We start from the raw sequence: 18,521 nt of genomic DNA on the forward strand, positions 1-18,521 counted from the left end.
ACTCTGCACTCCTACACTGGGGACACGTGGGACACTCCCTAAACCACTATTAGGTGCTTAACTGTTGCTTCACACAGTCCTTGGTAGATATCACAGTCCTTGGTAGATATCACAGTCCCAATCCTCCTGAAGGGGTTAATAATAACACAGGTCAAATGATTGTCCCTTCCCCAGAGCTCTTACTCCCCAGGTAGCGCTACCTTATTCCCCAAAAGTACCTCTCCCTTTTGAATGTTGGCAGCAGCTCTCTCGTAGCAGGTAAAGGGTTAACAGCTGTCTTCAGTATGGGGCCCCACGCTTGTATCCGTGCCAGTATCCTCCCTTGGGTGGCTCACTCACCGGGGTGCTCTCAGAGGAATTCACACTGGAGATCACACACAGCTCTGCAGCAGAATCAGTCTCACTAGTGGCACCTTTCTCCTTCTGAGTTTGCAGCAACTTGGCAGGGGACAGGCTGGGCTCAATCTCCCCAGATTCAGCAGCTTCTTCTCTGCACCTCACAGTCTTACAGCTACTCACGCTGGCTCTCTCAGCTCTCTTCCTGGGAGACCCTGTGCTTTTGGCTCCAAAGTCAGGCACACCCTTTCTCCCCAGGATGCACTGGGGTTCCCAGCCAATCGGGTCACTATCCAGCATGCAACTGGGCTGGATGATGTCACTGGAAGACAAACAGGGGAAGGATTCTTCCTGTCCCCTACATTCTCCCCTTGGACAAACCGGCAACGACCTCGCTTGCCGTACGCCCTGGCATGCCTGAACAGTAAAACAGTCAATAATGTTGGTGTCACTACTGTTACCTGAGACCCTAAAATTTGCCCTACATGAAGACCTGCGCTTACCCAGACCCAGTCCTTTAGATCTATCGGGGGTATCAGAGGTTTCAGGGACCACCTTCATGCCAATAGGGTTCTCCACAGTAGTCTTCTCTCGACTCAACACCTTATCCTCTTCAAGGGAGTCACTCTCACAGATGGAAGGCTCATAATAAGACTTCTGTACTGTAACATTTTTGTAAGTCTTACAATTCCGGGCCTGATGACCCATCACTTGGCACTTGTAACATCTTCCAAAGAAACTTCTACGCCTGCGGCGTACTTTACACAGTGCAGATTGGGTTTCACCTTCATCAGGAACTGGACAGTTTGGCTGGATGTGGCCAAGCTTGCCACACCGGTAACACTTAGGAATTTTCTTAGCCTCAGCTGGGGGTGGTCTGGCTCTCTCTGACAGTTGAGCTTTTAACTCCTCCAACTCTTTGCGAAGCTTCTTGTTTTCCTCCAACAGTTTAGCATCAGCAGGGGATTTCTCTGTATGCCCTGAAGTGGGACTTCGTCTGACCCTCACATAGGCATCCGCCTCCTCTCGCCGCACTCTCTCCATCAGAGCAATGTACCCAGGGGGTAACTTATCCTGGTAGTGTGCTCTAATTGTCATGGCAACAGGGTCACTATTCAGGGTCCCTCTCTTCAATTGGCAAATTCTCAGAGGATCCATTTCACCGTCTGAAATTGCACCACGGCTCACTAGCAGTCTCAGGCCTTGTTCTAGCCGCACAAGATAAACAGACAAATCTTCCTTCTCTTTTTGAAAGGTAGAGTGGAAGCGATGAAGCATCTCTGTAGCACTCTCTACAGGGCCAAACGTCACCTCCAGGACTTCAATCAGATCACCTGAAGTAGCATCAGGGTGGCGAACCATATAGGATTTAACAACATCCACGGCAGGACTGCGGAGACTCTCAAGGATCTTCCTTCTCATAGTCGTCTCGGGGCCAGTCCAATCTCTCACGGACACAACAGTGGAGTCTCTCCAGCTCTCAAAGGACTCTTCACCAGTAGGTACAGGATCTGTGCCGGAAAACACTTTAAGTCTCTTAAAATTACCATTCCAGGCCAGCTGTGTTAGTTGGTCAGTCAGTTGTCCCAGCGCGCTCACAATCTCTGGGGTATCCAGCCGGCAACCAGAGCTATGCCGACTCCCCTTGGAGACCACGCTCTCACAGGATGGACATCTCTTTACTTGACTCTGCCCAGCTGGTGAATCAAACAATGTCTTGTCCCGCAGCACACTTTCCTGTGCCTTCACAGCATACTGAGTGGTAAGGGCATCACCCTGGGAAGTTAACTCATCTGCATCATCAGACATATCAGGCAGAACAATCTTCCAGGGCCCTTCACTTTCAGCATCAATATCAGGGGAACCCGGTCACGATCTATCTCTTTAGGGCTTTCTATAAGAACATTTAGTAGGACCCCAGCAGAATCTCTCCGTGACGCAGCCACTCTTGGGCGGTAAAAAGTCTGTTCCCCATCGAGAATTTGGTAAATAAATTCTTCTTTCACTCTGGGCACCATAGGCCCTACAGCGGCAACCTTTCGAGGGTTAAGTCCCAATGCAGTACACCACTGGCGAACAGTTTGTGGAGTTTCAAATGAAGACATATTTTCATCAAACATATCCAGCTTCCCAGTCGATATCTCAGCAGTGCCTCCAAAATGTAACACTAATTTGGTTACTGTCTCTTTAAATCACCACTTACCCTTGGCAATCCAGGGGCCCTGAGTCCCTTTTGCATTGAAAAGTACTGGGAACTGGGAATTACAGCGCAGTGCCTCCACCTAGTGAACACTGAGGAAGACACCTCAGGGGGTTACACTAGGAATAATAAAACACACAGTTTGCAATTTGAACCAATATAAACTTTATATAAACAAAAAGTAAACACTTGGGCAACTAATACACTCTGCACTCCTACACTGGGGACACGTGGGACACTCCCTAAACCACTATTAGGTGCTTAACTGTTGCTTCACACAGTCCTTGGTAGATATCACAGTCCTTGGTAGATATCACAGTCCCAATCCTCCTGAAGGGGTTAATAATAACACAGGTCAAATGATTGTCCCTTCCCCAGAGCTCTTACTCCCCAGGTAGCGCTACCTTATTCCCCAAAAGTACCTCTCCCTTTTGAATGTTGGCAGCAGCTCTCTCGTAGCAGGTAAAGGGTTAACAGCTGTCTTCAGTATGGGGCCCCACGCTTGTATCCGTGCCAGTATCCTCCCTTGGGTGGCTCACTCACCGGGGTGCTCTCAGAGGAATTCACACTGGAGATCACACACAGCTCTGCAGCAGAATCAGTCTCACTAGTGGCACCTTTCTCCTTCTGAGTTTGCAGCAACTTGGCAGGGGACAGGCTGGGCTCAATCTCCCCAGATTCAGCAGCTTCTTCTCTGCACCTCACAGTCTTACAGCTACTCACGCTGGCTCTCTCAGCTCTCTTCCTGGGAGACCCTGTGCTTTTGGCTCCAAAGTCAGGCACACCCTTTCTCCCCAGGATGCACTGGGGTTCCCAGCCAATCGGGTCACTATCCAGCATGCAACTGGGCTGGATGATGTCACTGGAAGACAAACAGGGGAAGGATTCTTCCTGTCCCCTACATAACATAACTGTTTTTTCTTACCACAACATCTAGAGAAGTGGTACCCAAATTTTCTTACCTGTGAGCCACATTCAAATGTAAAAATAGTTTCTAAAATAGAAACTAAATTCCCTGGCGATGCCAAATAAGGGCTGTGATTGGCTACTTGGTTGTCCCTGTGTGAAGTTGCAAACTACAAGAGGTTCTGTTTGGCTGTGCACCTGGTTTCTATGCAACTAAACTTGCCTCCAACCTGGAAATCAAAAATTAACACCTGCCTTGAGGCCACTGAGAGCAACATCACAGGGGTTGGTGAGCAACATGTTGCTCGTGAGCTGCTGGTTGGGGATCACAGATCTAGCGTATAAATATCAAAAGTGCCCATGCAATTGAGGAACAGAGGGTCATATTTAACAAAAGATGCCCAAGATCTTCTGCCCATCTGAAGTAATTTGAGTAATTGATGAGAAGACTTATATCCCACACTTATATCCTTATGAACAGAAGCTTAGAATATTCTCTACAAGTATCTGCCAATTGTCAGGCTTAACATAAAATGAAAGTAAATTGTAGATTTTCTTTCACAGCTGATCAATGTAAGCTGAATATGAATATTTTTATACACAGAGCATAGTTTTCAGGAGGACATTAGTTAAGCATTTCTTTAGGCTCTGGTTAAATTAGATTTATTAAGGAATCTTTCTAGAGAACAAATACCGTATATACTCGAGTATAAGCCGAGGTACCTAATTTTACCTCCAAAAACTGGGAAAGCTTATTGACTCGAGTATAAGTCGAGGGTGAGAAATGCAGCAGCTTCTGGTAAGTTTCAATCAAAAAATTGAGGGTTTCTGCTCCCGTTGGAGGTGCCGGCGTCTCGTTTTTGGATGCCGGCGACCATTCTTGGACGCCAGCAAATATTCGTGGAGACTATTATTGGACACGGCGACTATTCTTGGACGCCAGCGACTATTCTTAGGCGCCGGCAACTATTCTTAGATGCCGGCGAGCGTTTTTGCGCTTGACCCGAGTATTAGCCGAGGTAGAGTTTTTCAGCATATTTTGGGGGCTGAAAAACTCGGCTTATACTCAAGTATATACGGTAAATTCACAATACAGATAGAATGAACAAAATAATTCCCAGCAGTTCAATATTTTACTGTTTATCGAACCTGAAAATATTCCTGAATGTCAGGAAAGTTTATAACAAATTGAAACATTTATCAAAACCTGATACCTGTGTCTGTTTGTCAGAAAATGTTCAACTCCATTGTGACCTAACCAGTGATATTGCACAACAGCATTGAACACAGTCCCGTGTTCCAATCATTTCTCCCCAATGTGTAACCCATGCAGAGAAAAAGGATTCAAATAATTTGGAAAACAGACAAAACATGGAGAAAGAGATGAGCTTAAGATGTTTACTCCAGTTGAGCTGGATATGTTCTCTGGGTACCAAAAAGGGTCATAAAATACAAAGGACACTCCCATGGCTGTGATACACTTTGTTAAAAATATATTGTTTGTCACAGTAGAGAAATCAGTCTGACTGATCTCCAAGATACTATGAGCTCACTTGTGGCTGAATATTTTCCCTCTGTCCCTAAATTGTGCTTATTTTTGGCCCGGTATCCAAAGGACAGTGCTTGTTTCAGTGCTTTTATCCGAAGAGGAAATTTGTCCTTAAAATTGGCCCTGAAGGGATTGATTATTTTCCGAGCATAAAAAATATTGGAAGTCTGCAATAGGGGTCAAAATAGAGGTATGGGATCCGAAAGCTCTGAATTACAGGAAGTTTCCCTTTTAATCATATAATTCATATTTTCAGAAATTATTTTCCTTTTCTCTGTAATAATAAACCTGTACTTTGTGCTTGATTCCAACTTAATCCTTATTAGAAGCAAAACAATCCTTTTGAGTTTATTTAATGTTTCAATGATTTTTTAGTTGACGTAAGGTCTGAAGATATAAATTATGGTAAGATCCCTTTATCCGGAAAACCCCAGGTCCTGAGCATAACAGGTCCCATTTCTGTACCAACAATTGCTTTACTGCATTCTGGCAGTTGAAGATGACATACTGTATTGCCAAAAGTATCTGGACATCTGAACTGTCATGCACTCAGTTGGAACAGTCAAAGCTGATTTCCAAAAGGTCTTTTTCTTACCTTGAAGTTTTCTTCTGTAAGCCCTTCGTTGGTCTTTGAATTTCTGATCATTGCAGCGACGTATCTTTTTACCAGGTTTCTGATAACTTCCTAGAATATCGGAAAGGACAAGTTTAGAATTAAGTTCAGTAAAACTTGGTCAGTTTCAGGGCACTGAAGCAATTTCACCAAAGCCCAGTATAATAAAAGGGTCCCCACAAGGAAAAATAGACAGAAAAAAAGTATTGTGTAGCTATTGTTAAATGTTTCATGGGTGGCCAGGATGAGTTGGACTACAATTCTCAGCATCACCGACTGTCTCTGGCTATTTGAGCTGGAAGTTGTAGTGCAACAATAGCTAATGTTACAGTTTGGCCATCCATTCTTTCTATTAACATTTACACCCCCAAAGTTAGGCTTTGAGTCAGCTCTTGCTGAGCACCAGCAGTGATTGCCTTTTCATTCTCCATGTAGGGGGATATTGCAGATTGTTGCAGAATTCTCATTGTGTTCAAAGGATAATAACAATACATTATAATCAGCCTGCAGTGACCATACCATGGATATAGGTCATTTTCTTGAGTAGTTTGAACATTTTGGTCTGTTTTACTCAACATGACCAATCTTTCTTACTTAATTTGTTTTTAATAGCTTTATTGTTCTCTTACAATGAAATTACCAATCAGTGTTTGGCCCGTAACAGCCAGCTTTCAGTTAAACTGACCAAAGTTGGCTAATAGGACTTGCTTGCTTTGGAACTATTCAGTTGCCTGCAGGCATTTGTATGGTGTGTTCATACATAATAAACATGCCTTAAACAAACATTCACAGATGCTAAACTGAAAAGCTCTCATCCAAATCCATTCAAAGATCTAAATACTGCTGTAGTAAAATGAAATGTATAATCAGTGCATAGTACATTCACTTTAATAAGCACAAGTACTGTATAATATGTAGGGATGAACCAAATCCACTATTTTGGGATTCGGGCAAATGGTGAATCTTTCATCAAGGATTTAGCCAAATCCCAAACCCAAATTTACATATGAAACTTAAACTGGCCATAGACCCAACAATCCGACCATACAAATCGTAGACGCAACGATCCGACCGTACAAATCGTGGATTCGTACGATTTTCGGACCGTGTGTGGAGAGTCCCCACATTTTTCGTCCGGCGGAGATTAGTCGTTTGGTTGATCAGACAGGTTAAAAGATTTCTGTCGGCTGCGGGTAATATCTCTGCATGTATTGCCGATTGTACTATTTTCAGAGGGAGACTCTCACTAGCTTTGGTCAGACATAACTATCATACGATTGCTGTCAGGGGCAGAACATCGGCTGATCTGTTCTTTTCTACTTTATTTGATCGTCATGGTTAGTGGCAGGTTGGGAGATGGGAAAGTCCGATCGTACATTGATTCGTACAATCGAATCTTTGCGTCTATGGCCAGCTTTAGGGTAAGGAAATGTAAAAAAAAAGAAATGTGTGCAAAAAAAACACAATTTCCTTATTTCTGTGACAAAAAGTCACATGATTCCATTTGGCCAGACACAATCCTGGATTCAGTGCATCCCTAATAATATGTAAATTACCTTTTTTTATCATTAGGATATGATTAAAAAGAGATTAGACTGAACATTGGGGGCAGGCTCTGGGATAAGGCAGGTGAAGGTAAAGCAGATCGTGCATTGCCTGGGAACTCTGTGTATACAGTAGCCTGGTGTGAAAACGTGAATTCATTACTGAGTATTAGCATTAGTACTCTATGCTTCATGGGTGAGTGAGGGATTGTGGGAGATTGCTTCTGAGTGTGTCACTACTGAATGGGTTTTCTCTCCTGCCCCCCTTTCAGTCATGCTGCCTGGACCTCTTTCTATTTAACATATGCTTGTTACCCTTACCCGTGTTCTGTCTATTTAGTATTATACTGAAGCCCTGTGGCATGTCATCCATGTAATGCAGCTAACTGCCTGTGCTCTGTTTTAATTCTCATGGGATCCGTTATCCAGAAACCCATTATCCAGAAAGCTCCAAATTATGGGAAGGTCATCTCCCATAGAGGCAGATTCCCTTAAGGGCGAAGTGACTAAAATTCGCCAGCGTGACATCATTTAGGAACTTCGACGATTTCCTAACGGGCGCAGGAGTCACTTTGATAGCGAAGGAGATAGTTGCTAGCATTGCTTCGCATTCTTAACACCACGTGAATTTTCACTCTGGCGAACGGGCGTAACTCCACAAATTCACTAAAATGCGGATTTTACTGAACGTTACCTCGTTCGCCAGACTTGCCTTCGCCAGCTCAGACCAGGCAAAGTGCGATGGAGTGCAATTTTTAGTCCCAAAAAATGCTGGCGTCTTTTCCTTTTTTCAGAGTGATAGGCTGCAAAGGTCCGTAAATTTTTTTTTTGTGTAACCGGGTTCCCCCCTCCATTTTCTAATATATGGCACATAAACTATACACTGGGCTAATGTGTAGGGCATTATAACAACTCTATTTTATTTATTAAGGTTCCCTGGACTTCTGTAATGTATTTGCTGCAACATATACGTCCATGTCAGTGTTCGGCACCCTGGACGCAACTTTGCACTTTAGTGAATTAGCGTTGTCCTAGCGTTAGAGTTGCGAATTTTCGCCGGTTAGGGAATTTGCCCCATAGACTTCATTATAATCAGATCAATTTAAATTTTGAAACATATTTCTTTTTTCCCTGTATTAAGAAAACAGTACCTTGTACTCAAAATGAGATATAATTAATCCTTAAATGAGGCAAAACAATTTACTCAAATAAGATATAATTAATCCTTAAATGAGGCAAAACAACCTTACTGGGTTAATTTAATGTTTTAATATTTTTTAGTAGACTTAGGGTATGGAGGTCCAAATGACAGAAAGACCCCTTATCCAGTTTTCAGGATAATAGGTCCCATACCTGTACTTTGGATGTAGGAAACACTTTTTTTTTTTAACTTCTAACTTCTGGAATTCATATAGCCTGTTAGTCACTAGGTACGTTTAATATATACAGTGTTACCATGTTAAAAATAAAAACGGTTCCAGTTTATGAGCTACTTCGATGTTCCCAAGATATGTTTCCTATTCAGTCTTCAACATCGGGGTGGTCATGATGAATTTAAGGCAAAGTCGATCACTGGACTGCCATCGGTAGAACAACCTGACAAGGTTTTGATAGTGCTGACCTTCTCATAAAAGGCCCAGAGTCTGAATCACTGACATCTGCCGAGGAAGCCATTTATATGTTATTTAGGGATGAGCACAGAATGCCTGATTGTCTCGGCCGGTGACAGAATGTACTGTAAGCGGCAGGTCTAATCCTGCTTGTCATACGGTAAGTGGTTTCAATCAAGTGTTGGCAAGAAAACAGGGCTGTATCAATATAACGGAGCGCCCCTTACCTGGTAATGTTGATTCTGAATCAGGTTGTCAGCGTGCCGTTCCTGAAATTAAAAATGCAGGCATAAATTTAACACATGCCTCACTGTGATTCAATAGCTCCCCTGCGGACTATAATAAAAATGGAACCCTCTGTCTAAGAAATCTGCCCAAAAAGGTTTCTAAATGAATAAACCATAGCCATTAAATTGTTGATCTCCTCTTACTGTAAACGTCTTTAGGTTCTCGTGCTGCTTTTGCATGTCTTCTTCTGAGTTCTTGCCAGGGCAGAGTTTATAGCGGATCCACTTGCAGAAGTACCAGATGGATTTTGGGCTGGCAATGATGTTAAAAGGAGGAGGCATTGTCGCACCTTCATCAAAATAACTCATCCACAGCTTAGTCCTAGCAAATTTCCATTCAATGTCAGCATGATCCTGTGAGAGCAATCATATAATATGGGTAAGCAGAAATACTCTCTTCCTGCATTGCATTAATCTCCTGTATAGTTGTTAATTTAATGCAGATCTGTTTTGTTCTGAGATATTACAGGTATGGGATCCGTTATCCGGAAAACCGTTATCCAGAATGCTCCGAATTTTTGAATAGTTGTCTCCCATAGACTTCATTTTATCCAAATTTTTAAAAATAATTTCCTTTTTCTCTGTAATAATAAACCAGTACATTGTACTTGATTCAAACTCAGATATACTTAATCCTTATTGGAAGCAAAACCAGCCTATTGGGTTTATTTAATGTTTAAATTATTTTCCAGTAGACTTAAGGTATGAAGCTCCAAATTAAGGATCCGTTATCTGAAAAACCCCTGGACCCGAGCATTCGGGATAACAAGTCTCATACCTGTATAGTATTGTTCTTTGTAACTTTTCCTGATCTCTGGCCTTTTTAATGTTAAACAGGATAATTCAATAACCAAACAGTGGTAGGATGTCAGAATGGAGGAGAAGAAGTAGATGAAGGGATAGAAACAAAAGCTAATTTAAATCCTGTACATGTGTAGAGAGCCATGGATGGCAAGTTAACAGGGTCGGACTGGGCTGGCAGGACTCTGGGAAAAAACGAGCCGACCCAGAGCCACTCCCCTCCTAGAACTGTGTGCGCTACAGCTGCTGCCCCCTTTCTGCAGCAAAAAAATGTATGCTTGGGCCAGGGGGGGTTGCGGCTGTGGCAGGGGGCCCCCGAGAGGGTGTGGGGGCCCCTGAAACAACTGCCTTGGTGGGCCTCTGACCCCCCGGTCTGATGCTGCATGTGAAAATGTTGCCAGGTGCAGTTACCCATAGCAACAGGTGACTAGTAAATGCTACATAATGATGGGTTGCTATAGGTGACTAGATCTGTAAAAACGTTGCACTTTTTATTTCATTTCAGTTTTATTCTAAAAAGCATATCTAGCATGGGCAATACGATTGGGCCTTACAGCTACACCTACTGTATATAAAGGTTTGTGAAACAAACACACACACATATATGGAGAGATTATTCTTTGTAAATGAATATAAAACCGTTTTATTTTTGGCCAAAGATCAGTTTATCCAGGGACCTTGTCTAAATGACCCAACTCCATTCTCAAGAAAGCTTTTCTTAAAGGAGAAGTAAACCCTAAAAATGAATAAGGTAAAAAATGCCATATTTTATGTACTGAACTTGTTGCACCAGCCTAAAGTTTCAGCTTGTCAATAGCAGCAATGATCCAGGACTTCAAACTTGTCACAGGGGGTCATCATCTTGGAAAGTGTCTGCGACACTCACATGCTCAGTGGGCTCTGAGCAGCTGTCGAGAAGCTAATCTTAGGGGTCGTCACAAATTATCAAGCAGAAAATGAGGTTGGTCTGTAATATAAGATGATACTACAAGGCTGATTATTAAATTCTGATGCTAGTTGCACTGGTTTCTGTGCTGCCATGTAGTCATTATCTTTTTCAATTACTTATCAGCCTTATATTGTGACATTTCTATTCTATGGGGCCCATTTACTAAGGGTCGAAGTGAATTTTCGAAATTCAAAAACTTCGAATTTATAAGTAATTTTTGGGTACTTCGACCATCGAATAGGCCAAAATTCGGTTAGAAAAAACGTTGAGAGTCGAAGTACTGTCTCTTTAAAAAACTTCGACACTTCGCCACCTTAAACCTGCGAATTGCTGTTTAGCCTATGGGGGACCTCCTATAACCTTTCTAGAGTGTTTGGCTAAGTTTTGAGTAAAGTATTTTTTTGTAAAATCATTCAATTCAAACGATTTAATCTATCAAACGATTTTTACTTCGATCGAAAACAGCCATTTTCGATCCAAAAAATACTTCGACTATCAAAGTATCAAATTCGATGGTCGAATTTCAAATTTTTTTACCTTTGAAATTCGACCCTTAGTAAATGTGCCCCTAAGTGTATTATATATTGTGAGTTGTTCCCTAAGCTCAGTAAGTGACAGCAGCACAGAGCATGTGCAGTGAATCAGCAGAAAAGAAGATGAGGAGCTACTGGGGCATCTTTGGAGGCACAGATCTTCCCTGCTGTGGTTGCCTTGGGCTGGTACAGAAGCCCAAAACATAATGTACAACATTTCTAGCTACTTCTTTAGTTAAGCTTTAGTTCTCCTTTACAGGGGTAGTTCATATAAAAATGAACTTTAAATATGAGGTTGGCAGTTGTATTCTAATAATATTTGCTATTTGTTGTTCCCATATATGAACTTATAGGGGTTGGGTGTCTACGATAGGGTTCATAATTTCTCTTTAGATTGTAGAAATGCACGTGTTATTTACTGTAGCAAGAAGTGGACTTGTCTCCTTTCCAAGGAGTTTGGGTCTCATTCTGAGTGCTACACTAATGTCACTGCATTCCCAAATATGTCCACATTGTAAAGGTGCTTTAATCTGACTGCCTTTAGGAACTGTGTCAGAAGCAGAAGAACAGGGAGTATCTGCCAAGGTTGGCATCCAGTTAATCAAACAAATGCATTTGGCCATGAATTCTGTTTGGATACATCTAATTTATTTTATTCCAGGCACGCTGCTCCCTCACATCCATCTTTTCAATGTGATATATTGTATTCCATAAATACACCTTTTACCTACAAGGTTTTCACGGTGAATTCTTGCTTCTTTCCAGAAATGAAAAATTATACTGTAAATACTGTATAATGTAACATTACAGTTGGCCCCCACAATGGGAAAAAAAAGTTTTATTTTTAAAAACCAGTCTCTCTCATATAGTATAGTTTCAGAGCAGGGCTGTAGTTTCTTAAGAAGCAGACAGAGAAAAGCTTGTGATTGGTGAGCTTTTATGAATGCTTAAAGGAGAAATGAATCTTTATGCATCTTTAAAGGGGAAGTAAAGTCTAAAATAGAATAAGGCAAGAAATGCTGTAGTTTGTAAACTAAACATAAACATGAACTTACTGCACCACAAGCCTAATCAAACAAATGATTTATACTTTCAAAGTTAGACACAGGGGGTCACCATCTTGTAACTTTGTTAAACATCTTTGCAAGACCAAGACTGTGCACATGCTCAGAGTGGCCTGGGCTGCTTAGGGATCGTCATAAATTATCAAAACAGCACAAGTCAAATAATGTCTGCCAGAAGCTGATACAGCAAGACTGATAATAATCAGAATATACAAACTGCACTGGGCAATGTAATGTAATCTAATGTGGATTTTATAGTTTTTGTATAGTTTATTACAAACTTTCTCCAACTCTACAGAACCAGTGGCTGCAGCAAAATAATCCTCCAAATAGAATCCCAGTTTATCTGTTTAAATCTGGCTCCATGATCTTTGTCCCTGCAGCTGGAGTTGGCAACGGTAAAGGGGATGTAAAGGCAAAAAATGAAATCCAATACAAATCTCTACACAGTCGCCGACTGCTCTACAGGGAAACAAACAAAGCTGCTTGAGTTCTGCATGGCTGGGAAGTAAGGCGGGGGCTCCCCCTGCTGTTCATAAGTATGATTGTTTCCCTGCAGAGCAGTTAGGGACCGTCTGACAATTCCTATCCACAGCAGTAAATGAAGGGAGATTTTCACTGCATATAGTCAGGTTTCTTATAAAAACTGTACACATTTATTTTTTAATTAAAGTATATTGGAGATTAATTTCTTTTTCTTTTTTACATGCCGTTTAAATAAAACTTTCATTTACATTTAGACCAGAAACCGTAAGCTCCTTTGGTGCAGGGAGTAAGGAATGAATAAATCTCTGGAAAAGTTTGGGAGCTAAATAAAGAACAATCATGCGGAATTTAGCACAAACATATAAATAAAATTGCAGCTGTGTGCTGCTCTTTTGACATTTGCAAATTACTCTGTGTCTTTTCCCTTTCCCTAATACTATTCTTTATACCCTACTTTTCTTTCTTTTCTGTAGCTAAATAGGTTAAAGGTATAATAAGATAGAACAACTTGTATTTTACCTAAAATATAGAATCAGATATAAAAAAAGTGTGAGCAACGTTTTACTGCATACTAATTCAGACAAAGCAAATCCCCTGTCAATACTGAAAACCGCACTGTAAATGCAGATATAAAAATGCATTTTAAATGAATTTTATATAAAAAAAAACATCTGTTCACTCTGATAACCTATATATTTATTCCTTTGTAGGCAATGAGCACAGCCTGCGTGTCCATATGCTGCAGTCCATAGCTACGGGAATAAAGGCAAAGGTGTCATTTAGTAGCTCGTGGTTGCTCATGCAAATAAGGTCAGATGAAGCAAGAGCTACGCATCAGTAAAAATGTGTTTGTTGATGTTTGTGTGCACAGGCTCTAAATGGATATCTGTGTGATGTGCAGCAGCGCTGTGGAAGAAGTGTATGTGTTTTGAGTAATGCTGTAAAATGATTATGCTGACAGGCACTCGGTGGGAAAGAGAAGCACTAAGCTGATTGCACAGTCACACCTTTTCCCTTCCATGCTGAGGACAGATAGAGCTTGTCTTAGAAGCAACATCCCAAGATCCCTGCAGCTAGGGTTGCCACCTGGCTGGTATTTTACTGGCCTGGCCGGTAAAAATGACGGTGGAACCTAATGTTATTAATAAGGAAAAAAGATAAATATATGGAATGCCGGTATTTTAGGTGGCAACCCTACCTGCAGCTCTCAGACAGATGGCACAATAATTACCAAGCATTATGGCAGATGCGAGTGCAGATCTGGAGCCCACTGGAGTGATGCCAGACTGGGTCTCCTATGGCCCACTGGTGAACTGAACATCAGGAGCCCACTCTCATAGCAGCCCAGTGATAAATATTATAGGTGTTATATAGGACTATGGTAGATGGGTGAAACATATGGTTCACCTTCAAGATTTGACTTGTATTAGAATGGCCAGTTCTTAGTAAACTTTCAATTAGTCTTCATTTTTTTTATAGTTTCTGAAGTATTTGCCTTCTACTGACTCCAGTAGCTCATAAACTGTTACTCTGTCAGGCTATAATTTTTATAAATAACTATTATTTTATTTCTATAATTATTTTTAGTTAGGTATCACTCAATTCAGGTCCTCTCCTATTCGTATTTCAGTTTTGCATTCAAACCACTACATGCTTTTTAGGGTAATTTGGACCCAAGCAACCAGATATCTGGTGTTGATTTAAAGGTGAACCACCTCTTTAAGTTATAAAACAGTCACTGCTAAACAACTTTTCAATTGGTCTTCGTTGTTTATTTTTTATAGATTTTAAAAGGGTGGTTCACCTTTACATTAACTTTTAGTATGTTATAGAATGGCCAGTTCTAAGCAATTTTTCAATCGGTCCACTATTTTTATTTCGTTTTATATATAGTTTTTTAATTATTTGCCTTCTTCTTCTGACTCTTTCCAGCTTTCAAATGGGGGTCACTGGCCCCATATAAAAAACAAATGCTCTGTAAGGCTACACATTTATTGATATTGCTACTTTTTATTACTCCTCTTTCTATTCAGGTCCTCTCCTATTCATATTCCAGTCTTTTATTCAAATCAGTGCATGGTTGCTAGGGTAATTTGGACCCTAGCAAGCAGAAAAAGGCAAACTAGAGAGTTGCTGAATAAAAAGCTAAATAACTCAAATAATAAAAAATGAAACCAAATTGCAAATTGTCTCAGAATACCACTCTCTACATCATACTAAAAGTAAATTTAAAGGTGAACAACCCCTTTAATGGAAATTGCCTTGGACTGGGGATGGGGGATGAAGGGGTTTATAGGGGGCCAGCCTCAAGATACTGTATAAGGATAATGGCGTATTTGAGTGAATTGAATATTTGCTTCATTAGATTTTCCTGTAAGACTAGTCTGAGGAACAATTAACCTTATAGGGTAGAACGTTTGATATGAAGCATAACAAAATTGGTGTGAAGGTGATACCTTTATTGGCTAACTAAGATGATAATCACAACAAGCTTTCAGAACATTGCAGTTCATTCTTCAAAGCTGGTCAGTAGCGTAACTAGAGGGGGGCAGGCCCTGGTGCGTGACGCGCAGCCGGGCCCCGCCCCCTCCGTACCGCCCGCATTTTCAGTGGCGTGTGGGGTGCCGGGGGGCCCTGCTCCCCCGGTAGTTCTGCCACTGAAGCTGGTAATTAACTTTGAAGAAGGAACTGAAATACTCTGAAAGCTTGTTGTGATTATCATCTTAGCTAGCCAATAAAGGTATCACCTTAAGGGCATTGACACACGCTCAGATTCGGGGAGGTAAGTTGCCCAGCGACAAATCTCCTCTTCTAAGGGGCGACTAATCTCCCCGAACTGCCTCCTGCTGGCTAGAATGTTAATCGCCGGCCGGGATGGTAATCAGTGTGCTTCGTCTTCCAAAGTTGCCTCACGCGGAAACTTTGGGCGACTTCTGAAATTGAAGTGCTCTGACGATTTAGATTCTAGCCGGCAGGAGGCAATTTGTGGAGATTAGTCGCCCCGAATAAGAGGCGATTTATCGCCGGGCGACTAAATCTCCCTGAATCTGAGCGTGTGTCTCTGCCGTTAAACCACTTTAGTTATGTTTCTTATCAAACGTTCTACCCCTATAACTTTTTCAACGGGCTAACACGGTGCAAAAAAGTTACCTGGGACAATTAACCTGAAATATATCCCTATACCTGTAGCAGGCAAGCTCTAAGCTAGCAATTGTGCAAACAAAAATAAGCAGAGACAAATACACTATACATACCCAATATTGTATGAGACATATTTATCAAGCTGTCGAAAAATGCAGCCATTTATTACACAGCCCATCATCCTGTAAAAGCTGACAAATATGTAAATTTAAGAAGTGGGAATGACTTTGCCAAGTCCTCTGACGTGTAACATTTTTGGCAAACATTTTACAGTTACTCTGGAGTGTGCACAGAGCTTTAAAATATGGAATGTGTGCCAACATTCAAGCCTGCTTTCATTGGAAGGCTGTAACTTTATAAATATATGATTACTTTTATGCCAGATTCTACAGTTTAGTGGGGGGAAAACTTTAAAAGTATGCCCTTTAATATTAATTTACTTTCTGTTTGATGGTGTTTAAATCGAGGATATAGGGAATATAAAGATGATATTGTTTCCTTTTAATGGGCTACGAGTATATTTCAAATATTTTCTTTTTATAAAAGCATAGCAGGCATGAATACACAGCAGATGTCAGGGAATCAGTGGCCACCAACATGGTCTCCGTCAACCAGAAAGGTGTAAAAATCTGAATTACTTCAGCTACTCTGCACTCAGACCAGAGATTTGGATCAGTGATTTTTCTGAGTTCTCGTTTCGTGGCAGGCTGTGTCCTAAAGGCAGTTTCATCTCATTTATGTTGTCAGCCATAAAATGACTGCAAATTCCATGCAAATATATATATTTTTAGACTAAAATGCAATGCCTAGTTCAATCAGAATAATAACAGTATGTTACTGAGCAAAATTTGTTTTATCAAAACAGTAGCCAGAAACAGCATGGCTCTAATGTAAGGGTTTTATGCTATGGTTCTATGTTTTAAAAGGGGTGGTTCACTTTCAAGTTGTGGTATGTTATAGAATGGCCAATTCTAAGCAACTTTTTGATTGGCCTTCATTATTTATTTTTTATAGTTTTTTAAAAGGAATACTGTCATAGGAAAAAAAATATTTTCAAAACGCATCAGTTAATAGTGCTGTTCCAGCAGAATTCTGCACTGCACTATTTTTTTATATTTCATTTTGAAATTTGACATGGGGCTAGACATATTGTCAGTTTCCCAGCTGCCCCCAGTCATGTGACTTGTACGCTGATAAACTTCAGTCACTCTTTACTGCTGTACTGCAAGTTGGAGTGATATCACACAATCCCCCAGCAGCCTAACAACAGAAAAATGGGAAGGTAATGAGATAGCAGCTCACTAACACAAGATAACAGCTCCCTGGTAGATCTAAGAGCAGCACTCAATAGTAAAATCCAAGTCCCACTGCGACACTTTCAGTTACATTGAGTAGGAGAAACAACAGCCTGCCAGAAAGCAGTTCCATGCTAAAGTGCTGGCTCTTTCTGAAAGCACATGACCAGGCAAAATGATCTGAGATGGCGCCTACACACCAATATTACAACTGAAAAAAATATACTTGCTGGTTCAATAATGCGATTTTACATGGTAGAGTGAATTATTTGCAGTGTAAACAGTGTAAATTAGAAATAAAAACTCATAAAAATCATGACAGAATCCCTTTAACTATTTACCTACTTCTGACTATTTCCAGCTTTCAAATGGGGGTCACTGACCCCATCTAAAAAAACAAATGCTCTGTAAGGTTACACATTTATTGTTATTGCTACTTTTCATTACTCGTCTTTCTATTCAGGCCCTCTCCTATTCATATCCCAGCCTCTTATGCATGGTTGTTAGGGTAATTTGGACCATAGCAACCAGATTGCTGAAATTGCAAACAGGAGAGCTGCTGAATAAAAGGCTAAATAACTCAGAAACTAAAAATAATGAAAAATATTGCAAAAAAATTGTCTCTGAAAATCATAGTAAAAGTTCATTTAAAGGCGAACAACCACTTTAAAATGGACCTTTTACATTGGAGCCTTTGCTCAGTGAGATCCACCTCTACAATTCATAAGGGCTCATATACTACAATGTTGCATTGTGGGAAATGCATCATTTTTTCATGGCAGTAGCTAGAAATTCTGCCTGCTGGGGCCTGGTGCTTTCCATTTCCAAAAGCTCATATATTTCTGCCTGACAGTAAATGAAGCTCAGGCAGGGTGAAGTGAAAAGAAGGCAAGCAAATCAGAACTTACCGCAATGAGCTGGTAGGAGTTGTTCATCATAGCTATCAGCATGTTGAGTAACACAACCAATGAGATGACATTGTACGTTCCAAACATCGTGGCTCCGACAAACTCTGTAAACTCGTGACGTGCTTTAACATTGGTGACATACAAGTTCAGAAGACCAAACACTGACCAAAACAAAGACTGAAGGGTCTCAAAAAGGCTGTAGATGAAGAGAAAAAATGCTGTAAAAATATAAGTATCTACTGTATTGAGACATTTGCCTAATCTGTCATCCCTCCACCTTACATTATATATTGCATGTA

General features: G+C 41.0%; 1 protein-coding gene across 1 annotated transcript in view; it reads right to left on the reverse strand.

Moving 5' to 3' along the window:
- The window catches only part of LOC108698404 (short transient receptor potential channel 5), a 121,949-nt gene that overhangs the window by 5,818 nt on the left and 97,610 nt on the right, over positions 1-18,521 (reverse strand). The window contains exons 7-10 of the mRNA XM_018229862.2: positions 18,223-18,418; positions 9,190-9,399; positions 8,986-9,027; positions 5,587-5,676 (exon numbers count right to left, since the gene is read on the reverse strand). Of these exons, the coding sequence (XP_018085351.1) occupies positions 5,587-5,676; positions 8,986-9,027; positions 9,190-9,399; positions 18,223-18,418 (538 nt within the window). The remainder of the gene's footprint in view (positions 1-5,586; positions 5,677-8,985; positions 9,028-9,189; positions 9,400-18,222; positions 18,419-18,521) is intronic.

The sequence above is a fragment of the Xenopus laevis genome, chromosome 8L (genome assembly GCF_017654675.1).
Source record: "Xenopus laevis strain J_2021 chromosome 8L, Xenopus_laevis_v10.1, whole genome shotgun sequence".
In the NCBI taxonomy this organism is placed as follows: Eukaryota; Metazoa; Chordata; class Amphibia; order Anura; family Pipidae; genus Xenopus; species Xenopus laevis.